A 25,912-nucleotide genomic window follows, 5' to 3' on the forward strand; every position below is an offset into this window, starting at 1 on the left:
CACTAAAAGCTAAATTTGTTCACTTTTGCTAACAATTTAAAAACATTTAGAAGCACCATCAACGTTTTCAGAGAAGGTAATGATATACGGTGACTTCTGATATACGGTTTTCTGAGCGCAAACGCACAGAAATCAGCTGAGTACTAAACTCTTTCATGTCTTATTGAGCTTAAAGTTTATGTTAAAAACACACAAAAACAGTCGGTTATGTCAGTGAATGTAAACAGCTGGGAAAGAAATTGCATGTTTATATTAGATCTGTGTGGTAGCAGTGTAATAAACAGTAAATAAATCAATAAATCCACTGCTCTGTTGTCTCCTCTGAGGCTGGGACTCTGAATAGTGTTCTGTGCTCATCTGTGCAGCCAAAGACAGAACAGTTAGCATGCTTTGCTTGAACTTTCGCCATGGCATTAGAACTGGTACACTGTTGTCCCTTGCGAAAACACAATGGTGGTGCCGTGGGTGGAAACGTGCAGATTAAGGGGCGGTAATATTATAATAAGATCCACTTTCTAAGTCACGGGGGGAGCGAAATCTGACGCGCTCATTCACAAGTTTTCAGAGAAAGGCTTAACAAATAAACTACTGGGTTGTTCATTTTTCCGATTATAGCACTTAAACGCAGAAAAAGTCAGATTTTCATAGTCACCTTTTTAAAAAAAAAATCTCTTTCCACTTGCCTCATTCACATTGTTATTTTTACAGAAAAAAATGTGACCGCAATACAATATGACCACAGAATAATAATAATTGAATTAAATCCCCTCTATGATTATGTTTGTGCATGCAGTTATGAATGTGTGCATGTGTACAGCCATAAGAAACCTTGGACAAAAGCATCTGATGTTTGCTTTCCTCCTTTTCCTTCCTCATACCACAAACAAAAACAATTGGACTTTTGGTCACAATGCAAGAGGAAAGCTGAATATAGAGTTGATTCTGGACAGGAAGTTGTCCAGAAGGTTAGTGCTTCGGGCAACGTGCTCCCAAAGACCCCTACGAGGAAACGCTCGATCAGGGAGGGGCAAACCCAAAAGCGGGGCAGTGGAAAGGAAGAGTCAGGCGGTCTAAATTAAGGGAGATGACGTCTTTCAATAACAAACAACACTAGCGTGGGTACGGTCTTGGCTTCTCGGTTAAAGGGTTTAAATGCTGTGGTTAAAGACGTAGTAAAAGAGAGGTTGAAAGCAGGATGCTTCAAGATTAGTTATTCAAGCAGAAAAGAGGGATGGATACGAAAGGAGGAGAGAAACTCCATTAATAAACTGTTAGTACGTAATACACCCACTTTAAAATCTTAAGGCCTGTAATCAGTGTGTGGAGCGCTACAGTGGGGAGAGGCTCTTTAAATGTGGCTTTCTTAATAGTCACCTCTGAAAAACTCCTTGTTTCTTGTGACCAATATGTCAGTTCCTCTTGCATATACAGTACAGGGACAAAAATACAGAAACACATGGTTTACATTGCAGGAACTCGAGGAATCACACAAATATCAACAAAACATGAAATCAAAAAGTCAGTATTCAAAAACTTTATACAAAATATGAAGGTACCAATTATGCCATACCGTTTAAAAGAAATCACAGCTTTGCATCGCTGTAATAAATTAAATTTTAAAATATATTAAAATACAAAAAGGTTACTTTCAAATGTAATGTCACTATATTACTGTTTTTACTGTATTTTTGATCAAATAAATGCAGTCTTGGTAACCATAAGAGGCTTTTTTCAAAAAATTGTTTACAAATGACCATCGCCAATTTTTGAACGATAGTGTATGTGATGCAAGTAATAAATATTAAATTTTTCAAATATAAAATCTAGATCAACAACCCAAAACAATAAACCTGAATGCAAAATGTACACCATGAAAGTGGATGGTGACGACAACTACAAATTATAATTTCATGGTAAAAGAGCAGCTTGGACATTGTGCTAACTATCTCCTTTTGATCCATGCAAAAGAAAACAAAATCATTCAGGTTTAGAACAACATAAGGCTAAATAATGAGTAAATGATGCCAGAATGTTCATTTATGAGTAAACGATCTCACTGAAACTGTGTTATTGTTGCTCACATATAGTAGAAGATCCAAATAATGTATGTGACCTTCAAACTTGCTAATAAATACAACTAGACTTGGCGATACTTTCATGTTATGATTCTGAGATCCTGTTTATAGCTGTATGTGACTGTAGGGAAAGCTGGGTTAAAGGGTTGGTGGGGTGGACTGTGGGAGAGAGAGAATGACACAGAGCTGATTGGCAAGGGTTCAACTTGCTTCTCGTTTGTCATACTTTCACAGACATTATGTGGGTCAAATTTGCAAGGGGAGGGAAAGAGGTCAGGGGATTCTGAGGGCTACACAGAAACTGCCTACAGAAAACGAATGAGCTAAAGAATGAGAGTGAGTGAGAGACTGGACTGGAGTTTCAGCAGGAATTCCAAGACACCAACTGTTGCTGCAATTAGCCAATGAGCCAATAGGAGGCTAAACTACAGGATAAAAAAAAAAAAGACACAAAACGCCCAATCTCCTCCTCCCACTCTAATAAAAGTTGCCCGTATCACAGCTGGTCATTTTAGGGTAAATGACTTTCACAGCCTGCAGCACAATTTAAAGTCCACACTATAGTAATGAAGAGGTACATATACTAAAAAGTTGGAATCTGTAAGATTTTTTAATGTCTGTTTTTTATATATATATATATATATATATATATATTTTTTTTTTTTTAAAGCTAAAATAACTTTTCTATTTTAATATATTTTAAAATCTAATTTACTTCTGTAATGGCAAAGCTCAGTGTCACACGATCCTTCAGAAATCATTCTAATATGCTGATTTGGTGCTCAAGAAACATTTCTTATTAACATTTATGTTGCTTAATAATAAATCATGATTTCCTTTCAGGAATCTTTGATGAATATAAAGTTCAAAAGACAAGTGTTCATTTCTGCGTCATTGAAAATTTTTTTTTTACATGGTCAGTCTGTGTGTAAAGATGTTTTGTGGAGATTTTCTTCACGCCACTGACACAGAAACCCAGAAATACCAAGAGCATAATAAAGTCATGCACTGTATCCAAAAGAAAAAGTGGGAGGGGAGAGAGAGAGAGAGAGAGAGAGAGAGAGAGAGAGAGAGATAAAGAGAAGGAGGGAGGGAAAAAAACACAAAGCTGACTTCACTTGGAAAAGAAAACCAGCATTGTGCTCCAGCTCTGGACCAATGACGTCCTCTCAGCACAATCTGTCTGTGAAAAATTATTTACTAAAGCAGCTGTGCTGGTGGCAAGAGAGGGGCTGCAGCTAAAAGCAAACCCAGTGCCCTTCACCTTGCCTCATCTTTTGTTTAATGTTATCTCAACTCTCTCAAAAATGTCATTATTCAAGCTGTGAAAACTTGAGAAAATCAAATCAATTAAAACTGAAATAGAAGAGGTTTTTCAGTTCACATGAAGTCCATGTGACATCAGTGGGTCAACCATAATTTTACGAAGCTACGAGAATACTTTTTGTGCACAAAGAAAACAAAAATAACGACTTTATTCAACAATTCTTCTCTTCCAAATGACGTATTCCACCATTATAGAGAGTATCCTCTGCACGTAAACAAGGCGCAGCGCATGCATGTTCTACGTCAGCAGCGTCACGTGCATGTGTTGTTTATGCGCGTTAATTGCGTTAAATATTTTTTACATGTTAAACTAAAAAAAAAACTAAACGCCCGTGTTAGTATGCTAATTTTGACAGTACTAATCTTAATTTGTGTTCCAAAGCTGAACGAAGGTCTTACGGGTTTGGAACGAGGGTGAGTAATTAATGACAGAATTTTCATTTTTGGGTGAACTATGCCTTTGAAACTATTTATTTTTACTACCAGAGTGCACATACATTTTGCTTAAAAGTCAGCATGAAATTGAAATTCACCTTACATATTTTCTAAATGCATGTTATTGATCTCATTGTGAGAAATTATGTTTTTTTATTATTATTATTATTTTTTTTAGCTGGACCTTCCAATCATTTAGTCTGCATAAACCCTGACCCTTTCCTAAAATCAACTGCAAGCTCATATTAAGATCTGCCTTCATGCAATCAACAACCAATTTGGTGCATTGGTTCAACTGGTTCCTTAAAAAGAACTAACTCAAAAGAATAATTCAAAAATGGTTATTTTGTTACAAAAGTGTGCACTTAAAAGTATTACCAATGGTTTAGATGCTGTTTAATCCAATACCCAGTAATGCATTCAGGATGTGATCCAACCTTGCCTTCACAACAGCTGGCTTCCATTACCCATCTTTATCTATTCTGCTCCAAGGCCTGATCCACCTCTCCATCCTGCTCTCAACCCTCTGCTTTCTCTTCATACATGGACGTATACAGATAGACATGTTCCTCCAGAGACAACCACCAATCTTTTAGCCACTAAAAAAAAACAGAAAGTATATTCCCACATGCACAGAGAGAAGCGCAGGGAGGGGCAGCTGGCTTCTAAAGGGAAATAGTGGGGGAGAAGTTGGAGAGAAGGAGCATGGCTGGTTTCCCGTCCACTGAGGCATCTCTGGAGACCCCACAGGAAGGAGAGGCTCCAGTCTCATTCTGTTGCTTGAAGCCACAGAGAACAGCAGTTCACAGGAAGATCCAATTAAGGAGCAACATGTGAGACTTCATGAGACTCTTTTCACTAAAAACCAATTAAACTAGATTGGATAAAACGATTCAAACTTAATATTAAATTTAATTAAATTTAAAAAAAGATGAAAGCAAGCTGAACAGAGAAAAGCATTTATCCTGTCTGTAATGTGGTCTCTTACTCTTGCAAATATTTACATGCTAACCAAAGTTTCATTCAAAATCCCACAGTTTCTAGAGTTACTGGTACTACACTAAAATTGTGGTAACTTTGCATCAGCTATTAATGTTATTACAAAATTAGAGTCTGTGTGAAATGAAAGACTTCACTTGTGACATATTTCTGAGTGAACTAGAATAATGAATGAGAAAAAAAAAATAGAGGGTGAAGCCTGATTTTAACACACATCCTCTCAATCTCTAGCTCACAGCAAACTGCCGTTTTTTTTGAGGGAAATGGTTCAAGGATGTTTGTCTACAGCGTCAAACTGATGTCACCAGAGAAAAACCATCAATCCAGAGGGGAAGCACATTTTCAGATTTTGATTACATTTTATAAAGACAAACATATTTTGTCCTGTGAATTGTATACTAAAGCCCAAAGTATACTTCAGTTTTGACAATTTTGACACGAACACTTAGCTTATGTAGACAGCTACACGCCTTTTGAATTATGCTGTACTTGATTTGATAGCATGCTCAAACACCAGCAGTCAATTTGTTATTTCATGTGGACTTCAAACTAAATTATGGGACAATTCTACAAGCTAGTACACTCTTAGTCTTAAAAATCATGCTCACAATGTGCTTTTTAGGATATCAAATCACAAAGCAGAAGATGGATCTTATTGAAGTTTTTTTTTTAATTTTTGACACACTGTGAGGTTAATCACAGTGCACCCATGGTGATGAGGCTGCCTGGACTTTTATTTTGCTTCAGATGGGAATCCCTCCCACAGGACTCCAAAAAGAGGTCAGTTTCTTTCTCTCTGACCAGACTTTGCTACAGGCCGCCCAAGGAATGCAAGCTCCAGGCTTCTGCCGTAAAGCTCTGACTGGGCAAAATTGAAAGAGAGGAAGTGAAAGAAGAGAAAGAAAAGTGTTGTGCAGGCAAGGTCATCCTCTGTGCGTGGGCCATCACAGCTCAGTCTTTCATACAGTGTGGACAAAGATACTCTGAAGGGAACACCAGGGCGTGACTGAGGAGAAGGTTCACTGACAAAGGAAAGATATAGTTCACTTGTTTAACTTAACTTGGTTAACTGTGAATACTATGTGTATGAGATCCGTGCTTGTTGGTCTGTTTTTGCAGCAGTCCAACAGTATTCAATTAGTTTCAATTATTGCTGAATCAATGAAATCTCATTGTTTCAATATCCCACTCTACAAAATATCTTATAATTGGCGGTAAATCTATCAATTCTACTTCACAAAGGACAGAGAAGTTGTGAAAGTTTGAGTTAAGGCCCATTCACACACCAAGCATGAAAACTATGAATGTTATAACTATACATTTTTAATAGTCATTCTAATTCTATAAGAATAGCGTCCACACAACAACTACATAACTATAACGGCACAGAAAAATTATATCATTTAAATCACTTTCATAACATTTTTTCTAGCCAATCAGAAACCACCTGACTTTAAAGAGCTTGAGCATTTAAAGCAGCATATAATAAACAGTGTTATTGTTTGTTGGTGTGGACACTAATATAGTAATATATAGTACTAATACTGTATATATAATTCACCATATATAAAAAGTAATATATAGTTATTTTTATAGTTAATGTTCATGGTGTGAACGCCTTTAAACCAATGCAAAAACATTCTCTATGCAAGCAAGTGAACACAAAGACTTCGAGCTACGTAAGGTTGATATAGGTTTGAAAACAATTCATCACTGCAAGGGGGGGGCTTTCACAACTACATGTGCACACTTGTATAGAGTATGTTTCTGATCTTAATCATCCAGCCAACTTTGCGCACCCACATACAGGTTAAAATAAACTAAATCTAAGACTATGTAGGGAAGACACCCTTCACAGAGATGAACAGTGTTTTGATTCTGCTGAGGGATAATATTTCCTCAGACCTTTTCCTGGTGGGTCAAAGGTTTTGATTACGCTATCATCCTGCAGTGCTCCGATTATCATGCACCAGCCTCCATCCAAGACACAGGAGATTAACAAGCTCATCAGTGATATTAACATCAGTGCAGATACACTAAACATGCATGAGAGTGGAAGCTCACCTCCTCTTGTGACGCATAGTTGGGAGCCGCTGGATCCACGGACCAGTAGCAGAAATCAAACCCAAACTCCATAAACTTCTCCCTGGAGTCAGGCAAACCTTCTGATCGCCCGTCCAAACGCCCCTCCAACTACATAGAGAAAAAAATGGAGATAAATGGAAGACAGTTCACAAAATAAACTAGAATTTTTTTTTTTACATTTCCTAAGATCGGTGCTTCTTCCCTGCCACAGTGCCGTTCTGTGGTTTGCTTAACTAGGATAATGCATTTTATTTAACTATATAATTAACCATGGGCGACACCCCCCCAATTGTCAGTCATGGAATCCCTAATGTCAGCCCCGCTGCAGCGCTTAGCCAAGCGCTGAATACCCTCAACGTGTTTTTGCAGCATTGAGCAATGCAACCAATCACAGACATATCTGAACACAATGGCCAATCAGAAACGTTTTGTCAGAATTCACTCACCGCTGAAAGCGCTGCAGTTTTTAAGTGCAGTTTTGCATGCTAGTGAATCATCATGACTAAGTGCAGACGCGATGTAAATAAGAGATTCATTGTGCAGTTTAGAGAGCTTCACTGATTATAACAGAACTTTGTATGATCGCAATGAAGATGAGTGACGCTTTTTAGTGATAAAGGGAGCACGCTTTGCACACTTTCTAGGGTATAATCCATTCAGAATTTGTATGAAACTTTCGTTTTTCGGACATATAGGCTACATACTGCAAAGTTTCGGGAATGACATCAGCATATTTATGCGGGATTCACTCTCGAAATAGCAGTGATTGGCAATGGACAGAACATAAAATATGTTGATTTAATTCTGGAACCGGTCCTGGCCAAACCTCCACAGACAGTGCGCGTCCCGAGCGAGATAATTCACGGACCAAAAGCGTGTGTAAACTTTATTGAGATCGGGACATATCAACCAGTAATTTCATTTCATTTCCAGTAACGGACAGAAGAAAGTAGAAAGCAATGAATGGTATGCGATTTATGACAGAATATAGTCCCCCAACTGATCGTTTATCTTTTCCTCAGGTGTCTCGCCTTTGGCAACAACGATTCAAAACAGAAACGTTTCAAGTGACAAAGGAAAAGACATGGAAAACTTCAGTGAACATCAAAAGCAGCGTGCACATTTCTGGTTAAAAATGAAAGGCCATCAACTGACAAATGGGAAGCATCACCATTCAAGTCAGCAGGAAGAGCCAAAGCTAGTCTAAAATTTCACTAAACGATGGCAACCTCTTTAAGTTATTCTTGACTTGGATTGACTGCTTTGATGCGTTGCAATACGGTAGGGCATTGTTTTGATGCTTACATCAGAATTTTTTTACATTTTGCTTTTATTTATATATTTATATATATATATTTATATATATATATATATATATATATTTCTTGCCCCCCTGACTCAAGAGTCAAATGAATGTCGCCCATGTAATTAACTAACCACATATGTGTCACAACCAGCATCACACAGGTTGTGGTGTAATAACTTCTGCTAATTAATCAATTTGAGATCAAATTAATGTCAGATTATTGATGTAAATAATAAACATGGCATCAGAAGACTACTTCACTATTTTGGTACTCTGTTGTTTTGTTTCATTTCCAGATGATTTGTTCAATCATGGGTTCCCCCAGGTAGGGGTGGGCGATATACCGGTAGACACGGTTAACCGGTATAGATTTTGGACTGTTACCTCTATCGCGGTTACATGCTCACATGATGTTGCTGTGCTACATGGTCACGAAATTTTATCATTTGTACAGTGGGGCAAAAAAGTATTTAGTCAGCCACCAATTGTGCAAGTTCTCCCACTTAAAAAGATGAGAGAGGCCTGTAATTTTCATCATATGTATACCTCAACTATGAGAGACAAAATGAGGGAAAAAATCCAGAAAATCACATTGTAGGATTTTTAAAGAGTTTATAAGAAATGCTGTTGAAACACAATCAGCAGCGAAAGAGAACTCATTTCGCTACATCTGCGCGCTGTCTGAGAGACACACACAGGTGAAGACAGTCCTCATAGAGCTCGGGAGTATTGAACGGAGTTATTTATGCCACTCTTTAGGCCTTGAACAGTTAAACACACACACTTGTATGTGTCAAAATGCCCAACTTTGCAAGTATCCTCATAAACACAGTAGGTCTTAAGTGAAAGCAAACAGCTGAGGAAGAAAACATGTGTAACAGTATTGGATCCGGGCAGCTCTTAAAGTGACAGCAGTCTAAAATTCCTGCTGTCTGTCATTCATGTTAATCAAACAAAAGAGAAAAAAAAATAGCTTTTTTTAAATAGCTTTTGTAACTTTAATAAGAAGAAATATATATTTAATTTACACAATGAAGAATATGCATTGTTTTTATACTGTACATTTGATTACTTTATACAATGTATGTAGCATTTCTTATTTCTTTGTTCTACTGTAGTTTTTTTTGTCCAATTGCTGGTAATTAGTTTCTTATTTTTATTTAATCTTTGACTGTTTACTTGTCTATAGTGAGCTTGAATCAGCACTGGAATCGACTCTCGTTGTACATTGACTCTGAAATCACTGATGTCTTCACTGATTCTTAATCTGGTAGTAGAGTGCAGTATATCAGCAAAGAGTAAACAAAATTAAGCGTTTTGCAGTAATATACCATGTGCAGTGCAGAAGCAGCACGGGCTCATTCTGCTGTCACATGTTTGTAGTGAGCTATGATCTGCGGCTGTTACCACCATTATTTTGATTTCAAATAAGTTTTTTTTAAGCATAGTGATAATCTTTTTACACAGTAATACAATCGTTCAAAGACATACTCATGTTGAATCGCAAGATATTAAAATTAATTATGTATAGAGTTATATGTTATTAAGATACTTAAGCAAGTGGCAAAACATGTAAACAGCCTGCAGTCTACTTTTCTTACATTAAAAGGTAGTAGGCTATCACAAACAATTTAAATTAAAACTTACCATTGACAGAAACAGCCGTATCGTGCATTTTCTTTTGCATTATCCTTATTACAATCCCGCTGGTCATAAAGAACTTTTTCTGCACGAGTGCCATCTATGTTGCCGTTTTTATACTTTTTCCTTGCTTTACCCCTATAGCTAAAAAGCCGTGTTAAAAAATAGACTTTAGGCCTACTTATTTGCATTTATAGTGTAATTAATACATTTCGTTTCAATCCGTGTTTATTTTTTACCGTAATCAATGAGCTGTCATGTTAATTCAGCGTGTGCAGCACAGCGGAAATAGACTCTAGTGTGGAAACTCTTGGTAAATGATCACTGCGATGATAAACAAACAAGAATAAACAAAACAATACGTTTATATTTGTATGTATTGCATTTATTTTTAATATCAATACTGTTTAAGACATGCAGCGCCATTCCCTGACCAATATAATGTGACGAATTCATTAAAGAACACCTTATTAATCCTGACATAATATTCCACCACGGCTTCTAAGTTTTCCCTCGGAGTTCGGAGTCGACTCCGAAAAACCTGGAATCGAACACCCCTACATATCGCCCACCCTTACCCCAGGTTACAAGAGCACATTCGCACTCTTCAAAAACGGCACTTGCGTTTTCTTGACAAACTTAAAGACATAGAATGAAATTTATATAAATATACATACATATATATATATATATATATATGAAAAAAATAGATTGTACTGCATGTTAACTTGCTTACTTTGCATTATATATTTAAGTCAAGATGTTATACTAAAAAGAATATATGTTTCTTGACACAGAGCTGTAGTTCTGAACAATTTTGTGATGCTGTTTTTGAATTTTCACTGGAGTTATAGTTTCGGGAAACACTAAATCATTGAACTATGTTGCTAACAACTATGTGGTTAACAATCCCTCTGGGATTTGCACCCCTGTTTTTAGTGCATTTCTATAAGGTTGCTTGCTGCTAGGTGGATGCTAAGTAGCAATAGTGCAGCTCTTCTCAACACACAATTTAAGGTCTCATTCTTAAGTTAAATTCTGGAGTTTAATGTTCAGGGTTAGTGGTTGGTTGAAATCCTCAAATATGAGCAGTAGTATTATTTAACAATATCACTAAAACATAAATCATATTACATCACACAACTACTCACTGGCGCCAGTGATAATCATGTTTTCTGTTGAAATGATTGAAGACGTTTCACATACTTAGTTATCCGCCCAGCCAAATTTTATATTATACAGATTTTCTTATACAACACTTGTAGCAGCTGATAACCCTTCATTATGATTCTTTCTCATTAAGTGCTTTCACAAACTACATTAGACTTTATTGAGAAAAGTGATTTTCCATTGAAAATCTATTTAGCTCATGTAATCAGTTACTGGGAGACCAGCCCTTTATGTGCTCAATGTTTCCACTAATAATGTTACAGCACACTGATGCCAAGAAGCAAGGCTGGGTGCCTGTAGCTTACGCCTGGGATACTCTTTAGTGGGCTCAAAAGCAACATTAATAGGAAATAGTTAGGCTGGGAGACAAATGACTTAAGCATCCAAGCATGACTAGACGCGAACCGACCCTTCAGCATCAAGTTATTTCCCAGATCTCAGCAAACAGAGATCATGTATATCTCAGCTCATTATTCGCCCAGTCGAACAGATTTTCACGGCACAGCATGTGCATTTGGAGGAGCGTGCAGAAACATGCCTGGGCAGTGCCAACCGGTCACCCAGACAACATTACATTTGCGGCTCTGGTGTGTAATTATTCACACAATTGCAATCCCACAGCTTACTTAATTTCCTCACAATATGGCCCACAGCTTCACTAATGAGCCCCAACATTGCACTCAGCATCGTTATATTTAGGCTCAATAGTAATACACAAAATCAGATCTGATAATATGGCCATGACTCCAATTGGCCTGGTTTCCCGAAACATTATGAAACAGAAGTACTTTAATATAAGTACTATATTTATTAGTACTTTACTATTTTAACTCTACCATTCCCAAAAGCAGTGTTACCTACATTAAAAAACATTATATTTAAATGACATTCATGAATTTTTAAGTGTGGCTTTAAACGTCCAAATATTTTATAGGACCACTTCTCAAAGTAATAGCAAAAGATTTAGCATTCATTCACTCTTCTTGGATCCTCTAAAATTGCACTTAAAAGATAGGCCTAACTTACCCCCTTTTTTGGGTCCTCTCATGTTGTTCCAAACCTGTATGCAGCATTGTTAGTTAACTATTAAAAATTATTTTCATTAAGACAAATTAAATATAAATATTAGATATTAGAGAAGTTACATTTGAGTGAAAATTAGAAATGTTGCCAACAATTAAAATAAGTTATATTTGACATACTAAAATTATTACAAGTAAAACTTAAATAAAATAAATTGAAATATTTCTAAAGAAATATATATATATATATATATATATATATAAAAAAATAATAATACAAATGACAAAAGCACAAACTCATTAAAACTTCAAATAAAACAAAAACTGAAAATATTAAAAATAATGCTTATTCAAAATAGAAATAATAACTGTAATAGCATATAAAAATACTAAAATAACACTGCATGTACGCAGATATTTTGAAATGTTTTGTCCATACAATGGAAGCTAACTGTCACTAAAACGGTTTGATTAATGACAATGTTTAAAATACCGTCTTTTTTGTTCCACAGAAGAAAGAAAGTTATACAGGTTTAGAATGACATGAGGGTGAGTAAATGATAACAGAGTGTTCATTTTTGGTTGAACTATTAAATTATTTTTTACTTTATAACAAACAATCTGATCTGGGAAACATGCACTACTTTAGTACTTAACTTTCACACTAGACAATGTGTCAAAGCATCTGTGTTAACAGCTAGGCCATGGCTTTGATAACATTATGATTATTTCAAGATGGTGATATAAATCCAGAGCCTAACATTTAGATGAACAAAGACATAATAATGCATCTTTCAGACTTCCTTGGACCTCTGGATTCTCATTTCACTCTAAATGAGATTCCGTCGACTGACACACTGGGCTCATGACATTCATCACTCAGTTAATGTGACTGCTCTCTGCCCCGGGACACTAGTATCAAAAAGAACAATGATCTGATCATAGACCACTTATCCTCTAATGTGTGCAACATGAACAATTAATACAATGTGAAAATGTGTTTCTAGCTGTTTTTAATGTCTGCCTTCCACGCTTGTCTTTATGTCAGCCCATCTTTTCCCTTGAAAACTGGTGTAAAGTAAGTCTTTATCTTGCTCTCATGCTCACAGCAGGTGACCAGATGTGGCTTCTCCCATTTCATTAATCCATTAATCAAGTGCTGAATGCAAGGGAGTATTTCCTGCTTCAGAAGTAAGAATGTGTCTATACATTTGAGACACAGTTACATTAAAAGCCATTTCAGATATATTCATTTGAAATAGATTTTTATTTGTAACAATGTAAAAGTCTTTACTGTCACTCATAACTGCTGCTTCCGTCTCTTTTTTCTTGACAACAGTTGCGTTTATTTAGATGCAGAACATCTTTACGACAACATCAAAAAGGAGACTTTTCAGACGTGCACTCCACTTCTCCTCAGCGACAGGTGCAAGTTAAACGAGTGCAGAAACGTTATAGCCAGGTGATGAGGAGCTTCAGTAGAATCTTCTGCTGTGGTCAGATGTGATGTTGTCAGGCCATATGTCAGTAAAACTAATCTTCCTGTCCTATCAGCTGTTAAACTGTGCTTATAGTGCGTGCGTGCTCTTCAATTGCACGCACAAAACCGTGTCGCGCTGTAGCCTGTATCATTTCATATTAAAAGCGCAAATGAAACTACTAGTGTGCATGTCAGATCTGCATCATCTTCAGCAGCGGCAGCTCTTAAAATAATAGCAGCCTAATAACCTAACCTGGCTGCGGTGATGTCTGTTAATCAAAGAACAAAAGAAAAAAGAAAAAAAGGAAAATCAATTACTTTTGTAACTTTAAGGATTTATCTATATTTAATTTAGTGTTAGATAACTTTATTCAATTTATGTATATTTCCTACTTGCAGAAGAGCACAGGTAAATATGACATTTATTATAATGGGTTTATGTGAAGATTGTTTTAAGTTAACTTACATTAGAAGTTGTTATTTTTCAAAGTCTAATAAATGTTAAAATCGATAGCTCTCAATTATACTGTAATGTTGAATGGCTATATTCAATGGTTAAATATTAGGAAAAAAAGAACAATTTCTTGGAGACATCAGTAATATTGGTATCAGTGATACTCGCCTTCAGTCATAAAAAAGATGCCATTAAACAAACATTAAAAATATACTCTCTCTATGTTGTTTCTACATTATTTTGAAGATTGAATGTGAAATTATTGCAATACAAAAGTATTTTTTTTAAACTTTAACGTTAGGTGGAATTTCAGAAGAAATGTGTGATTAATTAGTTAATTTTTTTTTCAATTGACAGCACTAATATATCTTTTTTTATATTTTTGGCCTGTAGTGCCTGTAGTCATCACCACACTATTTGGTCCAGAAGCAGAGAACAACCCACCAATCAGGTTTTGAAGCTCTCAGTCAAGAATTAGGTGTGGAATGATTTTAGAAAGTGTAAGATAAGTGTGCTACTTGTTTAGGTTTTTGGGGTTTTCATGTGTAAAGAGGAAGGCGATAATACCATGTTGCTTCTGCAATCAAATATGTTTATGCTTTTCATACACTGAATACATAATCAAGTGAGTAATCCAGCAGGAAGAGAATAATTTTCACTATAAACATCCTGTTGCTGAGATACTGCAAGTAGCCATCTAAACCTGACACCGCCTCCTCTTGAACTCTTACAGCAATGTCAACAACTGCCAATTTCTGGTGCAATTAAAAAAAAAAAAAAAAAGGTACTTTCTGGCACCATAAATCATAAATATTACATATGAACTAATATTTAAACAAAAATGGACCTACCTTCACATTTCGGACCCTCACCACTTTGTCTTCCACTTGTACAGCTAATCGTCCTCCATCCAGACTCTCCCTGCAGAACAAAAACAAACAGACTGATATTCAAGACACTGCTCAGAGCACTGCCAAGTAAACATTTATAGAACAACCATATTAATTTTTTTTGACAAACTCTAGTGCCTTATTAAAAGTTTGTGACTCAAAACAGGCTAAAGGCTCATTCATTACTGAACGTGTGAGTGTGTAGAATAACAAGTTACCAGGGTCAGAAAATAACCAAGACTAGAGGGGAAAATGCCATTTAAAGTGTCAAATATGACCGTGTTATTTGAAATATGCAGGCCTTGGTTTTTTACACTATCGTTCAAAAGTTTGGAGCATGTATAACTTTTTTTTTTTTTTGAATGATATTAATATTTTATTCAGCAAGGATGGATTAAACTGATCAAAAGTTACAACATAGACATCTACAATGTTACAAAATATATCTATTTCAAATAAATGCTGCTCTTTTAAACATTCTATTCATCAAAGAATTCTGAAAAAAATGTAAGTGCAAATATAAGTACATTTTCCCCTAAGATAACAGACTTCTTAACTGATATTTTACTTTTTTGTTTTTATATTGCATGGTTTGATTTTCTCCAGGTTGACCATAAACCTTCTAAAATCCTCAGAGGCATGTTTATTTGGCTGTGATCATATCCAGGCCCATATTCAGACAGGGCAGTGGAGTGAGAGAACGGGGGTCTGGAGGATTCGTCTGCACAGCTCTGCTGCGCCGCATGAGAAGGTCAGATTCAAATGAAAACAGACAGCTGAAAACTCCTCCATGAGGCGCACAGCTGAGCAGAAGCAGGATATGTGTGTCAGTGTGTGAGAGAGCAGCGAGGACAGCTGTGCAATCTCTACCGTATCGGGTTCCAGATAAAACTGATGCAAGAGAATGAAATCCAGTGTAGGAGCACGACTATGTACAAATCTAAACTCTGACAACATGTGGCTGGGGAACGTCTTGTTTGTCTAAACTTCATCTTACAGTGTGTCATTTTTCAGTGTTAAAATATGTTTTCCTATTTAATTTAACGTGCACACACTGCTATAAGTAAGCCATTCGTACAGTATGTGGACTTTCACACTGTGGCTCTGAGGTGCTTTCAAAACACTTTCAACGTTAACCTCTGGCTCAACCAATGGTGTGAGTTTGGGGTGGGACTACCTGCTTGTTGTTGATGTCAGTTTTTATGGGACTAAAAATGAAGTGAAAAAGTTTGTATAAATTGATGATTAGAAATTGATGAGAATCAAGATGTTCAGGTCCACCATGGGATATGTGTTCAACTTAAATATTAATAATAAATAACACTTTAAATTATTATTAAAATAATAATAATAATAGTAATAAAAAGAAATAATAATAATAATAACTATTATTGTTATTTATTCATTTTTTTTTATTGTTTTTGCTACTTAATATTTTTGGAAACTGTGATGCACAGCCATTCAAAAGTATGAAAATAAATAAATAAATATTAATCAAATAATTAATGAATTAATTAAAAAAACTAATTTAATTAAATTGATCAGAAGTGACGGTAAAGACATTTACAATGTTGTAAAAAGATTTCCATTTCAAATAAGTGTTGTTCTTTTGAAACGTTTATTCATCAAAGAATCCTGAAAAATATGTATCACGATTTCCACAAAAATATTTTTTTCCAACATTTCTAATAATTAGAACAATTATTAATAATTTAGTACAAATAATAGCTGGCAAATAATAAGCCCCCAATACAGCATATTAAAATGATTTCTGAGGGATCATGTGACACTGAAGACTGGAGTAATGATGCTGAAAAATCAGCTTTTCCATCCCAGGAATAAATGACTAATTAAAACATATTACATAGCATGAACTGAAAAGATTTTTTTCCCTAATTGTCATATTATTAGTAGTAATAATATTCACTAAAGGATTTTAATCAAATAAATGCAGCCAAAATCTTTCAAAATCAAAAATGATTACTCCAAACTGACCTTTAGTGTATATGTGTCAAATAAAAATTGTATAAAAAATACTACATGTTACTGCAACTTTGAAGATATGGTTCTTTTGACTCTTTTTGACCTTTAACCACCCTAGAAACCATCCAAAAACACCCTGGCAACTGCACTAAAAACTATTTGGAACACCTCAGCAACTGTTCACAATGCCCTAATATCAAGGTAAGTTTTGCACAACTTTTTAATTGAAAAATGTACAAAATCAACTTATTTCCCAGTTCTGTTTGCTGCTGATAATGCAACAGATGTTACACACCTTTAAGCAATGGACTCTCCCACTGAATGCTCAGAGTTATGAAGCTCTTAGCTTGTGTAGTACCTTGTGGGTCTGTTTCACTCTGCCAATGATGAATGGAGGCCCTACCCACAACAGCCTGCTTCGCCTGTCATTGTATGTGTGTGTGTGTGTGTGTGTACATACTTTTGCCTAGAAATGGTGCATTTTATAACATACTCAGTGGAAAGAAAAAATAACTCTCGTTATGAGGAGAACATGTTTACAAACTTGGATTTCTGTGCCATTCCCACACAAACCCTGCCATCTGCAGCAGCTAAAACTCTGAACTCAAACAGAAGTCTTTTTTTTTTGACAAAAGCACAAAGAGCATAAAGTCACATATTTATTATGCGCATACTCATAAAACCAACGGCTGCCTGTTAAAAAGCCATCTTCGTTTGCACAATAGCGACGGACAGCCATGAAGTCGTCCTTTGTGATGCACACTTCAGGAAGACTCTTTAAATGTCAAGGCTAGCAGCCACCGGTGTCTCTAGAGCTTGCATGCCTGCGTCACACAGCTGAGCACAGATAGAATCGTTTAACTTGGCCGTGTCGACACCCTCCAAACCCAAACTATCTCTGAGAGTTTTCTCTCCACCCTTCACGAGCTCCAACACAAGCGTAGCCCTACCACACACACACAGAGTTAGGAAAATACGAAATGATGAAAAGCAAATCTTAATTGATTTACACAGACTAACATACAGAAAAAGCCATAAAACTGACTAAATGGTGAGAGACTGACTTGATGTGTTTGACGCAGTTGGAACCGACTCTCTCAGCAACAAACTCTACAGTCCGTCTGAGAGATGGGGGCTGGTTGTGAAAGAAGGCATGTTCCAGGTCAACCTCATTCTTAATTTTGACATTCATTTAAATTTTTTTACCAGACATTTGTGTCGATTCAACAATCGGTCTACTTGATCTTTAATAATCGGTAAGGCCATCGGCCCTGAAAAACACATATCTGTTGACTCCTAGTCATAAGTAAATTTGTCCAGCTGTACACACAGTTGTACACATTAGAGGTCTCTGTCTACAACAGTTTTTGCAGAGTAGCAATAGCTTTCATCCTGGTGTCAAATTTTCAAAATTCAGCAGTGTCTCTACTCGTTGAAACTTTTACTGTCACACCACCCATTTTTATTTCAGCTTATATGTCTTCGATAGCTGTGTTCTGCTGTTTGGCAACATCGCACATTTAAATATTTTTTACACAATTTCAATCAATTTTGGAGCCTCACTTGAGATATCTCACCTGGAAGAGCCAGCCCAAAACTGCCACCATGAGCAGCTGATTCATGTAACACAGCTCCCCTCCTCGACCCAATACCATCCTCCTGACACACACACATAACCATAATTAACAACACAATCACACGCAGAGATCATCTTTGACATATGTCATAAACGCACTTGTAGATCTGGAGCAGAAGGCACAGAGCAGTCCTGTAAAAAGGAAGAAATGGGCCGACGTAATCCAGCATGGACAGGAACTCCACTATCCAGGGCACTGTCAGAATGGTGCGTCTCTGATGCACTGAACTCCTCAACACCACACACACATCCAGCAATGGAGAGCTCTGACAATATACATAAATAAAAACAAATTAGGTTGTGAAACATACTAGCTTCTAGGCAAAAATAAAATCTTGCCCTCATACAATCCTTACCTTGCTCCGCAGACTGATCGCAGTATTCTGTATGTCTCTTGATGGCAGCTCAGAGGTCTGGTAAGGCAGGAAAGAGATGAAGCCCAAAAACTTGGCCAGAAGTCGAGCCGTGAGAAGCACGGAGGAGAAACGTTGCTTCTCATCCTAAAACAAAGACCACAGAAAGACCATGCGTTTTAAACCCATTCAAGCCTCTGATTACTGTAGAGCATGTGAATATTTTGCTTTCTGCTCTAACCTGCTGCTCCATGTCTCCATCACCTGTCTCCTCTCCCCGGGCAGGGCTGGCATCTGGACCGAGGATGGACACCTCATCTAGCTTCAGCAGCTGCTGACACAGACCATCTTTCAGATGCTGGTTTAGCTGACAGCTAGTATAAAGATGACAGGAATTAGAGCCAAGCACCAAAACACAATGAATCCATTAATTCAAAATGAAAGTGTTTAATCTATTATTATTAGCTTTGACATATGTCACTGTACTCCTAAAAGCTGAAAAAATTTACTTTAAGCAGGTATATACTAGTGTTTAGGGTCAGTAAAAAAATTTAAAGAAATACTTACATAAGAAAAAAACAATCAGTTTCCACAAAAATATTAAGCAACCAGTTTTTCACAATGATAAAAAAATAAGAAATGTTTCTTGAGCACCAAATCAGCATATTAGAATGATTTCTGAAAGAGCATGTGACACTGATGACTAAAGTAATGACTTGACATCACAAGAAAAAATAACATTTAAAAAATTTAAAAAAATATATATATTTTAAATTGTAATAATATTTAACAATATTACAGTCACTATATTTTTCATTAAATGTAGCTCTGGTGAGTACTTCCATTGCTTTCACCCAGCATTTCACCAAGCTGTGATTTTTCTGTGCTGTGATTTTAAATGGATAACTATTCGCTGTTTAAACAAAGAGATAAGCACTTTGATTAGTCCTGCGCACTTCCCGTTTCAACAAAAAATGTCAACAGGAAATTAAACTGCACTCAAACTTTGAAAAGTTTAAGGCCTATGACAATAACATTTACCAGCTGGCTGTTTGAAGGAAGCATTTGAAGAACTCCTGATGACCAGGAAAGGACGGTGGAGGGCAGGGACCAATGAGTCCTTGAGGCTGGACCAGACGCTGCTGCAGGCGCTTCAGACGACCCAGGCTGTCTGCTCCCAGCATGCCGAGCAAATCAGCATCAGGGGCATCACTGGAGGAGCCCAGCACACAAGGGCCTTTGCACATCTAGAGGAGAAACAGAGAGAATATAAAACAGCCAGACAGAGGATAAGAAGAAATGTGAGAATAATCAGCCATTTTGGCTTACCTGGATCAGCTGCTTCTGGAAGAGTCTAGCAAAGTGAGAATGGCTTCCTGCTGCTGTGAGCTGACTGACCATCATTCTGGGGGTATATATATATATATATATATATATATATATATATATATATATATTTAGTATAATTATAATTAAATAATTAATATCGATTAGTATAATAGCATTATCGAAACACATTATTACTGTTATAATATCTGCTTAACTTATCAATTAAATCAAGCAAAATATTACTTATAATTGCAATAAAACCATTTACTGTCAAATAAACTGAGTTTAAGAAATGTACTTTATAGAACAGTACAATTTTAAAAAATGTTATAAACTGTAGCTTTCAGCACAGAATAATGTATGACTAATGCATTTTTAAAGTTGTACTCTCCTGCTGATTAGCAGGATTATGAAAAAACTCATCCTTATGACATTTCTTCAGTGTGATTTTTCATGTAAGTGTTGTCAAAATGCATAAAGAATTAAATAAACTTTAAATTACTGACAGTGTGCAATCAAACTCACCTGGGCTGTCTTCACAGACACTGATTCCTTTCTCCCGAGATTCAGAGACAGACACGTCACGAGATGTCAAGAGCTGCAGCACGAAGAACAGCTCCAGGAAGACACAAGGAACCAGGTTCTCTAGAAGCAAAACACATTAAACTTTAAAACGGACTTCATCTTATTCTTATGAAAATATACAGTGGGTACGGAAAGTATTCAGACCCCCTTAAATGTTTCTTCAAAAGGTTAGGGTAAGATTTTTTTCATGTTTTTTAATCAGAAACACAGGGGGGAAAAAAATTTAAAACTTAATTTATATATATATATATATATATATATATATATATATATAGAAGGTAATTTATTCCTGTGATGGCAAAGCAGAATTTTGCATCCCTGCTGAATAAAATCATTCATTTCTTAAAAAAAAAACACTGAACCCAATATTTTGAAAGGTAGATGTATATTCCTTTCAGTCATAACTGATTTTCCAAAAAATTAAAAATAAAGGAGCAAACTTTGATCAACTGTATTTAAAACTTAATTTATATATATATATATATATATATATATATAGAAGGTAATTTATTCCTGTGATGGCAAAGCAGAATTTTGCATCCCTGCTGAATAAAATCATTCATTTCTTAAAAAAAAAACACTGAACCCAATATTTTGAAAGGTAGATGTATATTCCTTTCAGTCATAACTGATTTTCCAAAAAATTAAAAATAAAGGAGCAAACTTTGATCAACTGTAAAAGATTACAGCTGTATATGTCACCCTTTGGAGGCCATTCACCTGAAATGCAGGTACAATACAGCTCTGCTAAGAGATCCAGCTCTGATTTCTGTGTCACTTTGTTAGGATCAGGGCAAGGTGACTGAGGGTCAGGGGTCACCTTTGACCCTTGTCTGTGCACAGTTTTGGTTGGGGTACAGATGGCAGGGGTGGTTTTCAGTGGGGAGCTGGTCTGCTGGGCAAGTTTAGACCTAGAGAAGACAAGAGAACAATTAGTAACAGATAAACACAGGGATATTATTTGAACAAAATATTACAGCCCAAACATACCTTTCTCTCCTAAGCAACTCTCTCTCTTCCTGCAGACTGTGAGGACTGCCAGCGGTCAGTGTGGCCCCAGCGCTCTCTAGTATGGCAGGGGGACTGGCAGGCAGGCTGAGCGGGGTGGATGTGAAGCAGCTCTTAGGTTTGGAGTGAGGCCGCTCTGCACTTACGGGAGTTGGGTTGATTCTCCGTGAAGGTTTGGTTGCTCTGCAAAAGCAGGAGAAAAGTTCTGTTTTATCTTTCATATTACATTTATCATGAAATTGCAATGAATACACACACACACCACTAACTAGGACATTCAAAGGATGTACAAAAAAAAAAAAACAGATTCTAACCATTTTACTGTCAAGATCAATGCCGCGAGGTAATTTTTTTTAACTAATGTTTTAAAATATATTAAAATGAGAATGAAACAGAAATAGCATTCTTCTTTTGCATATCCGAGTAAAAAGCTTCTGAAAAAAAGAAATGAAGTGCACAGTTTGATTTTGTTCACTAAGAAATGACTGAATAGTTTATAACGATTGTTTATTATAAACACTGCAAATATTCTATAAAAAGAATTGTCCATTTTGATTTTATGGTGACTTTAAAAATACAATTCATACATAAAATGACTTGAACACACCTATACTATAATGAACATTTTAATTTGTGATTAAATGTCATTTAAATTCATTTTAATATTTTAGGGGACATAATATAAAAATGTCAGGGTGATGCAACTGTCCTGATTTTATGATGAAGAAAAATGCAATATTAAATATACATTAAATAAATAAATAAACACACACACACACACACACACAATACAATATATTATGGCATATTTTTTCTAATAATTAAAAGATATATTAAATATATATTTGAAAAACTTGAAATCATGCAGAAACAAAGAGCAAGGACCCCTGCAGATCCTCATGACTATCTATCTACCCATCTATATCTATCTATATATACATACATATATATGAAACCAACATTTAAAAATTTTCAACTAGATTGCCCCCCCCCCCCCAACCATTATTACGCACTGACTCCTCACTTACACTGGTGAAGACTGGGCGGCACCCACTGGAGGAAAGTCTTCCAAATTATTGAAGTTGAGCTGCACCTGTGTTGGGGGTGACACTGGTTCAATCCTCCCCACACCTCTGCTCCTCCTGCCTCCTCCATCCCAGCGAACTCCTTCCTCCGACACAGCACCGCGAGTTCCCATCTGACGGCCGGGCGCACACCCCCCAAACCCCCCACTCCTCCTGCGGCCTCTGTGCGTCTCTGGGGGTGATGTCATGAAGTCTCCAAGACTGGGACGCTGGGCAGAGCGGCGCTCAGAGGGGGTGTTGCGGGGAGCAGGGCTCCAGACAGAGCTGAAGGAAGGGCTACTGAGGGCACTGACGCCACTCAAACAATGAGAGCCGGTAAATGGGGTCTCCTGCTCACTCCTCCCGCCCACCGGGGACACAGATGGGGCAGGAGAGAAGAGCTGGACTCGACTGGCACTGCGTGAAGACTGAACTGGTGTGGATTTGTTGCCTCTCCGAACAAAAGAGTCCTGAGTCCTGACAGATCTGGAGGTGCTGGGGGTCTTGGCAGGTGTGGTGGGGCCATGGGTCAAAGTCTGACTGCTCTGATCCCGCAAAAAATTCAATAGGAAAGGCACAAACTCCTCTTTGCTGAACTTGAATGGAAAGTTTTGGGATTCACAAACCTGGCAAGACAAAAAGAAACATCAAATTTAAGTCATGATCCAAGACACTAGCTACATTTTAACTACGTTTGAATTTAATTCACTAAAAATTGAGCCACAAAAAAAAAGCTACCAAGAATTAATGCACAGACAAAATTTTAAATATGAAATAACTTATATTAAATTATCTGGCAAAACAAGTAAATTCTCAGCAATAGAAATATATAATTATAAGTATCCATATTAATTTCTTAACTAAATCATAATGATATGTTAATGTAATCACAATAAATAAAACCTCATGCAAGTTGTATGACACTTTATGTATGAAATAAACCTCAAACAAGTTACTTGTGTGTTCACAGCAAAAAGAAAAATATTAATTTTATTTGGATTGTTTTAGGTGTACGAAATTTCTCCCCGTCATATTATATTATCAGCGCTGTTAACATTAACCGAAACGAAAACTTTTTCATTAACTTAAATTTAGAAATCAAATAAATAAACAAATAAATACCTAAAGTTAGAAATGCCTTGGCAACTAACTAAAATAAGATAAATCAAATAAAAACAACTAAAAAAGGAAATAAAGTTAAATATAGGATAAAGTTAAATAGAAATTAATAGAAATGAAAATGTTCATAAACTTACTAAAACTAAAATTTAATTTGGAAATACAAAAATACTAATTCAAAACACAGTATTAATAAATACTACCAAAACATCACTGTATATACCGCGTAAAAAAGCTTAGTTTTTATTCTGACACAAAAATGAATTCACAATTATGTGAAGTAAATGTAACCTTGTACTTGTAATGTTGTACTACTCTCAATCACAACAAATATACCAACTTGGAAGGTATTGTGTATGAAAATATTTACATTCCCCAAAAAGAAACTTGTTGAGGACAACGTTCCTGCTTATTCCTCGGAGATGTTCTGTGGCGTTAACAGTTATCGTCTAAATGTAAAACTTTAATTTTTAAAGTTAAACTAAAAAAAAAAACTAAAAAAAATGTAAATATCCATCTCTAAAATAAAGCGACTCCTTAATGTTTGTTTGTTTGCTAACGTAGCTATAGATTAGCTGACTGAATTTCAGGAAAACAATCACTGTTCCACTCCGCCACATAGTGACAGTAAGCCAGCGCCGCATTAGAGAACACACCGCGCGGTGTACATTCTTACGTGTTGTCCTCTGAGCCAGAGCACAGCCTCGCTGAGCTCCACTCTGCTGAGCAGCAACGATTCCAAAACAGCCGCCATTCTGCTCCGAGTATCAGGAGAGTGACGTGCCTCGTGCCAGGGGCGGGATTGGCTGAGCGCTGCAGCGCGCGCAAACCTCAACAACACCGCCGACATATGGACAGAACTTCAAAATAAAAGTTCACAGAGACGCTTGTGGTTGTACCTTCCATTTGATTATGGAGTAAAACTGTTAAAAAGAGGATGTTGGTAAAAAATAGAAAATGTTTGTTTTAATTTATTTGAATTTAGTTTTGTGATACAAAAAAAAAATTTTTGTATCACTTTGTTTTACTGGTTTTCTAACCAGTATATTCAGACATACGCTTTTAAAGACCTTTAAATTTGTGCTAAAAATACGTTCTGTGACTCTTTTAAAGGGTTTTGTGTTTTTAAGAGTTTTAAGAGTAGCCTACAGAGCAAACACATTGACATATTTAATTCTCAGATTAAATATTCTCAAATTTCATTGAATGTAATGTAATGTTATGTTATGGAACAACCTATTGAGCAGCCTGTATCTATCCTCACCTAGCCTAATTTTCATTTGCAAAAAAAAATTGTAATAATAATTATTTGGTTTTTACTGAAATCATCACTGTTTTAAGAGCTGTTCAGTAATTATGTAAATGTACCTCAGTCCGAAAGACTAATTTGACATGGGTTCCTCTGGGAAATTAGATTTAGTTTATGAGTAGAATCAGCTCTGAGGCTAAGAGATTTTCATGTTTTGTTTTCAAATATCTAGCAAACTGTATTTAGCAAGTTGTTAGCAACCTACACTTTCAGGAAACACTGTGACTGTAATTTATGCTGTCGAAATCTTGGCAGTCTAAGTAATGTTAACCATCTCTTCAAGTTGATCCCATCATGAATCAAAAGCTGTTGCTTTAAAACCTAGAAAGTGTTACTTCTCTTGAGGTTTAATTTAACTTTATCATGACGACTCAGATGTGGTAATTCCCTTCTGGGTTTTAGGACTGTAAACTGAACCGTTTTATGTGCTGCAATAAATACAACAGAACAGTGCTGTTAGCTATGTTGGTCCCTATACTTATTTGTCTAGAAAGTTATTAAGACACTATATTATGAGCAAAGTGCCTACAAAAGGAACAGCTTGTGTAGTAAACAAAACAGAATGAGACCATTACTGCCATATTCTCTCAATGGAAAACTGGAAATCTGTTATTCTTTACAGACAGAACCATGCAGACCATCG

The 25,912-nt window shown here is 36.3% G+C and overlaps 2 protein-coding genes across 2 annotated transcripts in view; both read right to left on the reverse strand.

Annotated features, from left to right (window-relative positions):
* The window catches only part of LOC107582944 (stAR-related lipid transfer protein 9-like), a gene marked incomplete at its 5' end in the record, with an annotated part of 40,023 nt that extends 25,080 nt beyond the window's left edge, over positions 1 to 14,943 (reverse strand). Inside the window, 2 exons of the mRNA XM_016268969.1 lie at positions 6,900 to 7,028; positions 14,845 to 14,943. Of these exons, the coding sequence (XP_016124455.1) occupies positions 6,900 to 7,028; positions 14,845 to 14,943 (228 nt within the window). The remainder of the gene's footprint in view (positions 1 to 6,899; positions 7,029 to 14,844) is intronic.
* A 2,700-nt stretch (positions 14,944 to 17,643) lies between these two features.
* Positions 17,644 to 24,753, reverse strand: cdan1 (codanin 1). Its single transcript, XM_016268970.1, has 13 exons — positions 24,637 to 24,753; positions 22,806 to 23,467; positions 21,760 to 21,960; positions 21,490 to 21,680; positions 20,691 to 20,829; positions 20,185 to 20,260; positions 19,897 to 20,102; positions 19,097 to 19,229; positions 18,859 to 19,002; positions 18,602 to 18,768; positions 18,444 to 18,525; positions 17,931 to 18,040; positions 17,644 to 17,812 (listed from the first exon to the last, which is right to left on the reverse strand). Exons 1-13 carry the CDS (start codon positions 24,712 to 24,714, stop codon positions 17,644 to 17,646), a joined length of 2,358 nt encoding a protein of 785 aa, XP_016124456.1. The 5' UTR covers positions 24,715 to 24,753.
* Between the last annotated feature and the right edge of the window lie 1,159 nt (positions 24,754 to 25,912).

This window comes from Sinocyclocheilus grahami, unplaced genomic scaffold (genome assembly GCF_001515645.1).
Source record: "Sinocyclocheilus grahami isolate Dianchi unplaced genomic scaffold, SAMN03320097.WGS_v1.1 scaffold48.1, whole genome shotgun sequence".
Classification (NCBI taxonomy): domain Eukaryota; kingdom Metazoa; phylum Chordata; class Actinopteri; order Cypriniformes; family Cyprinidae; genus Sinocyclocheilus; species Sinocyclocheilus grahami.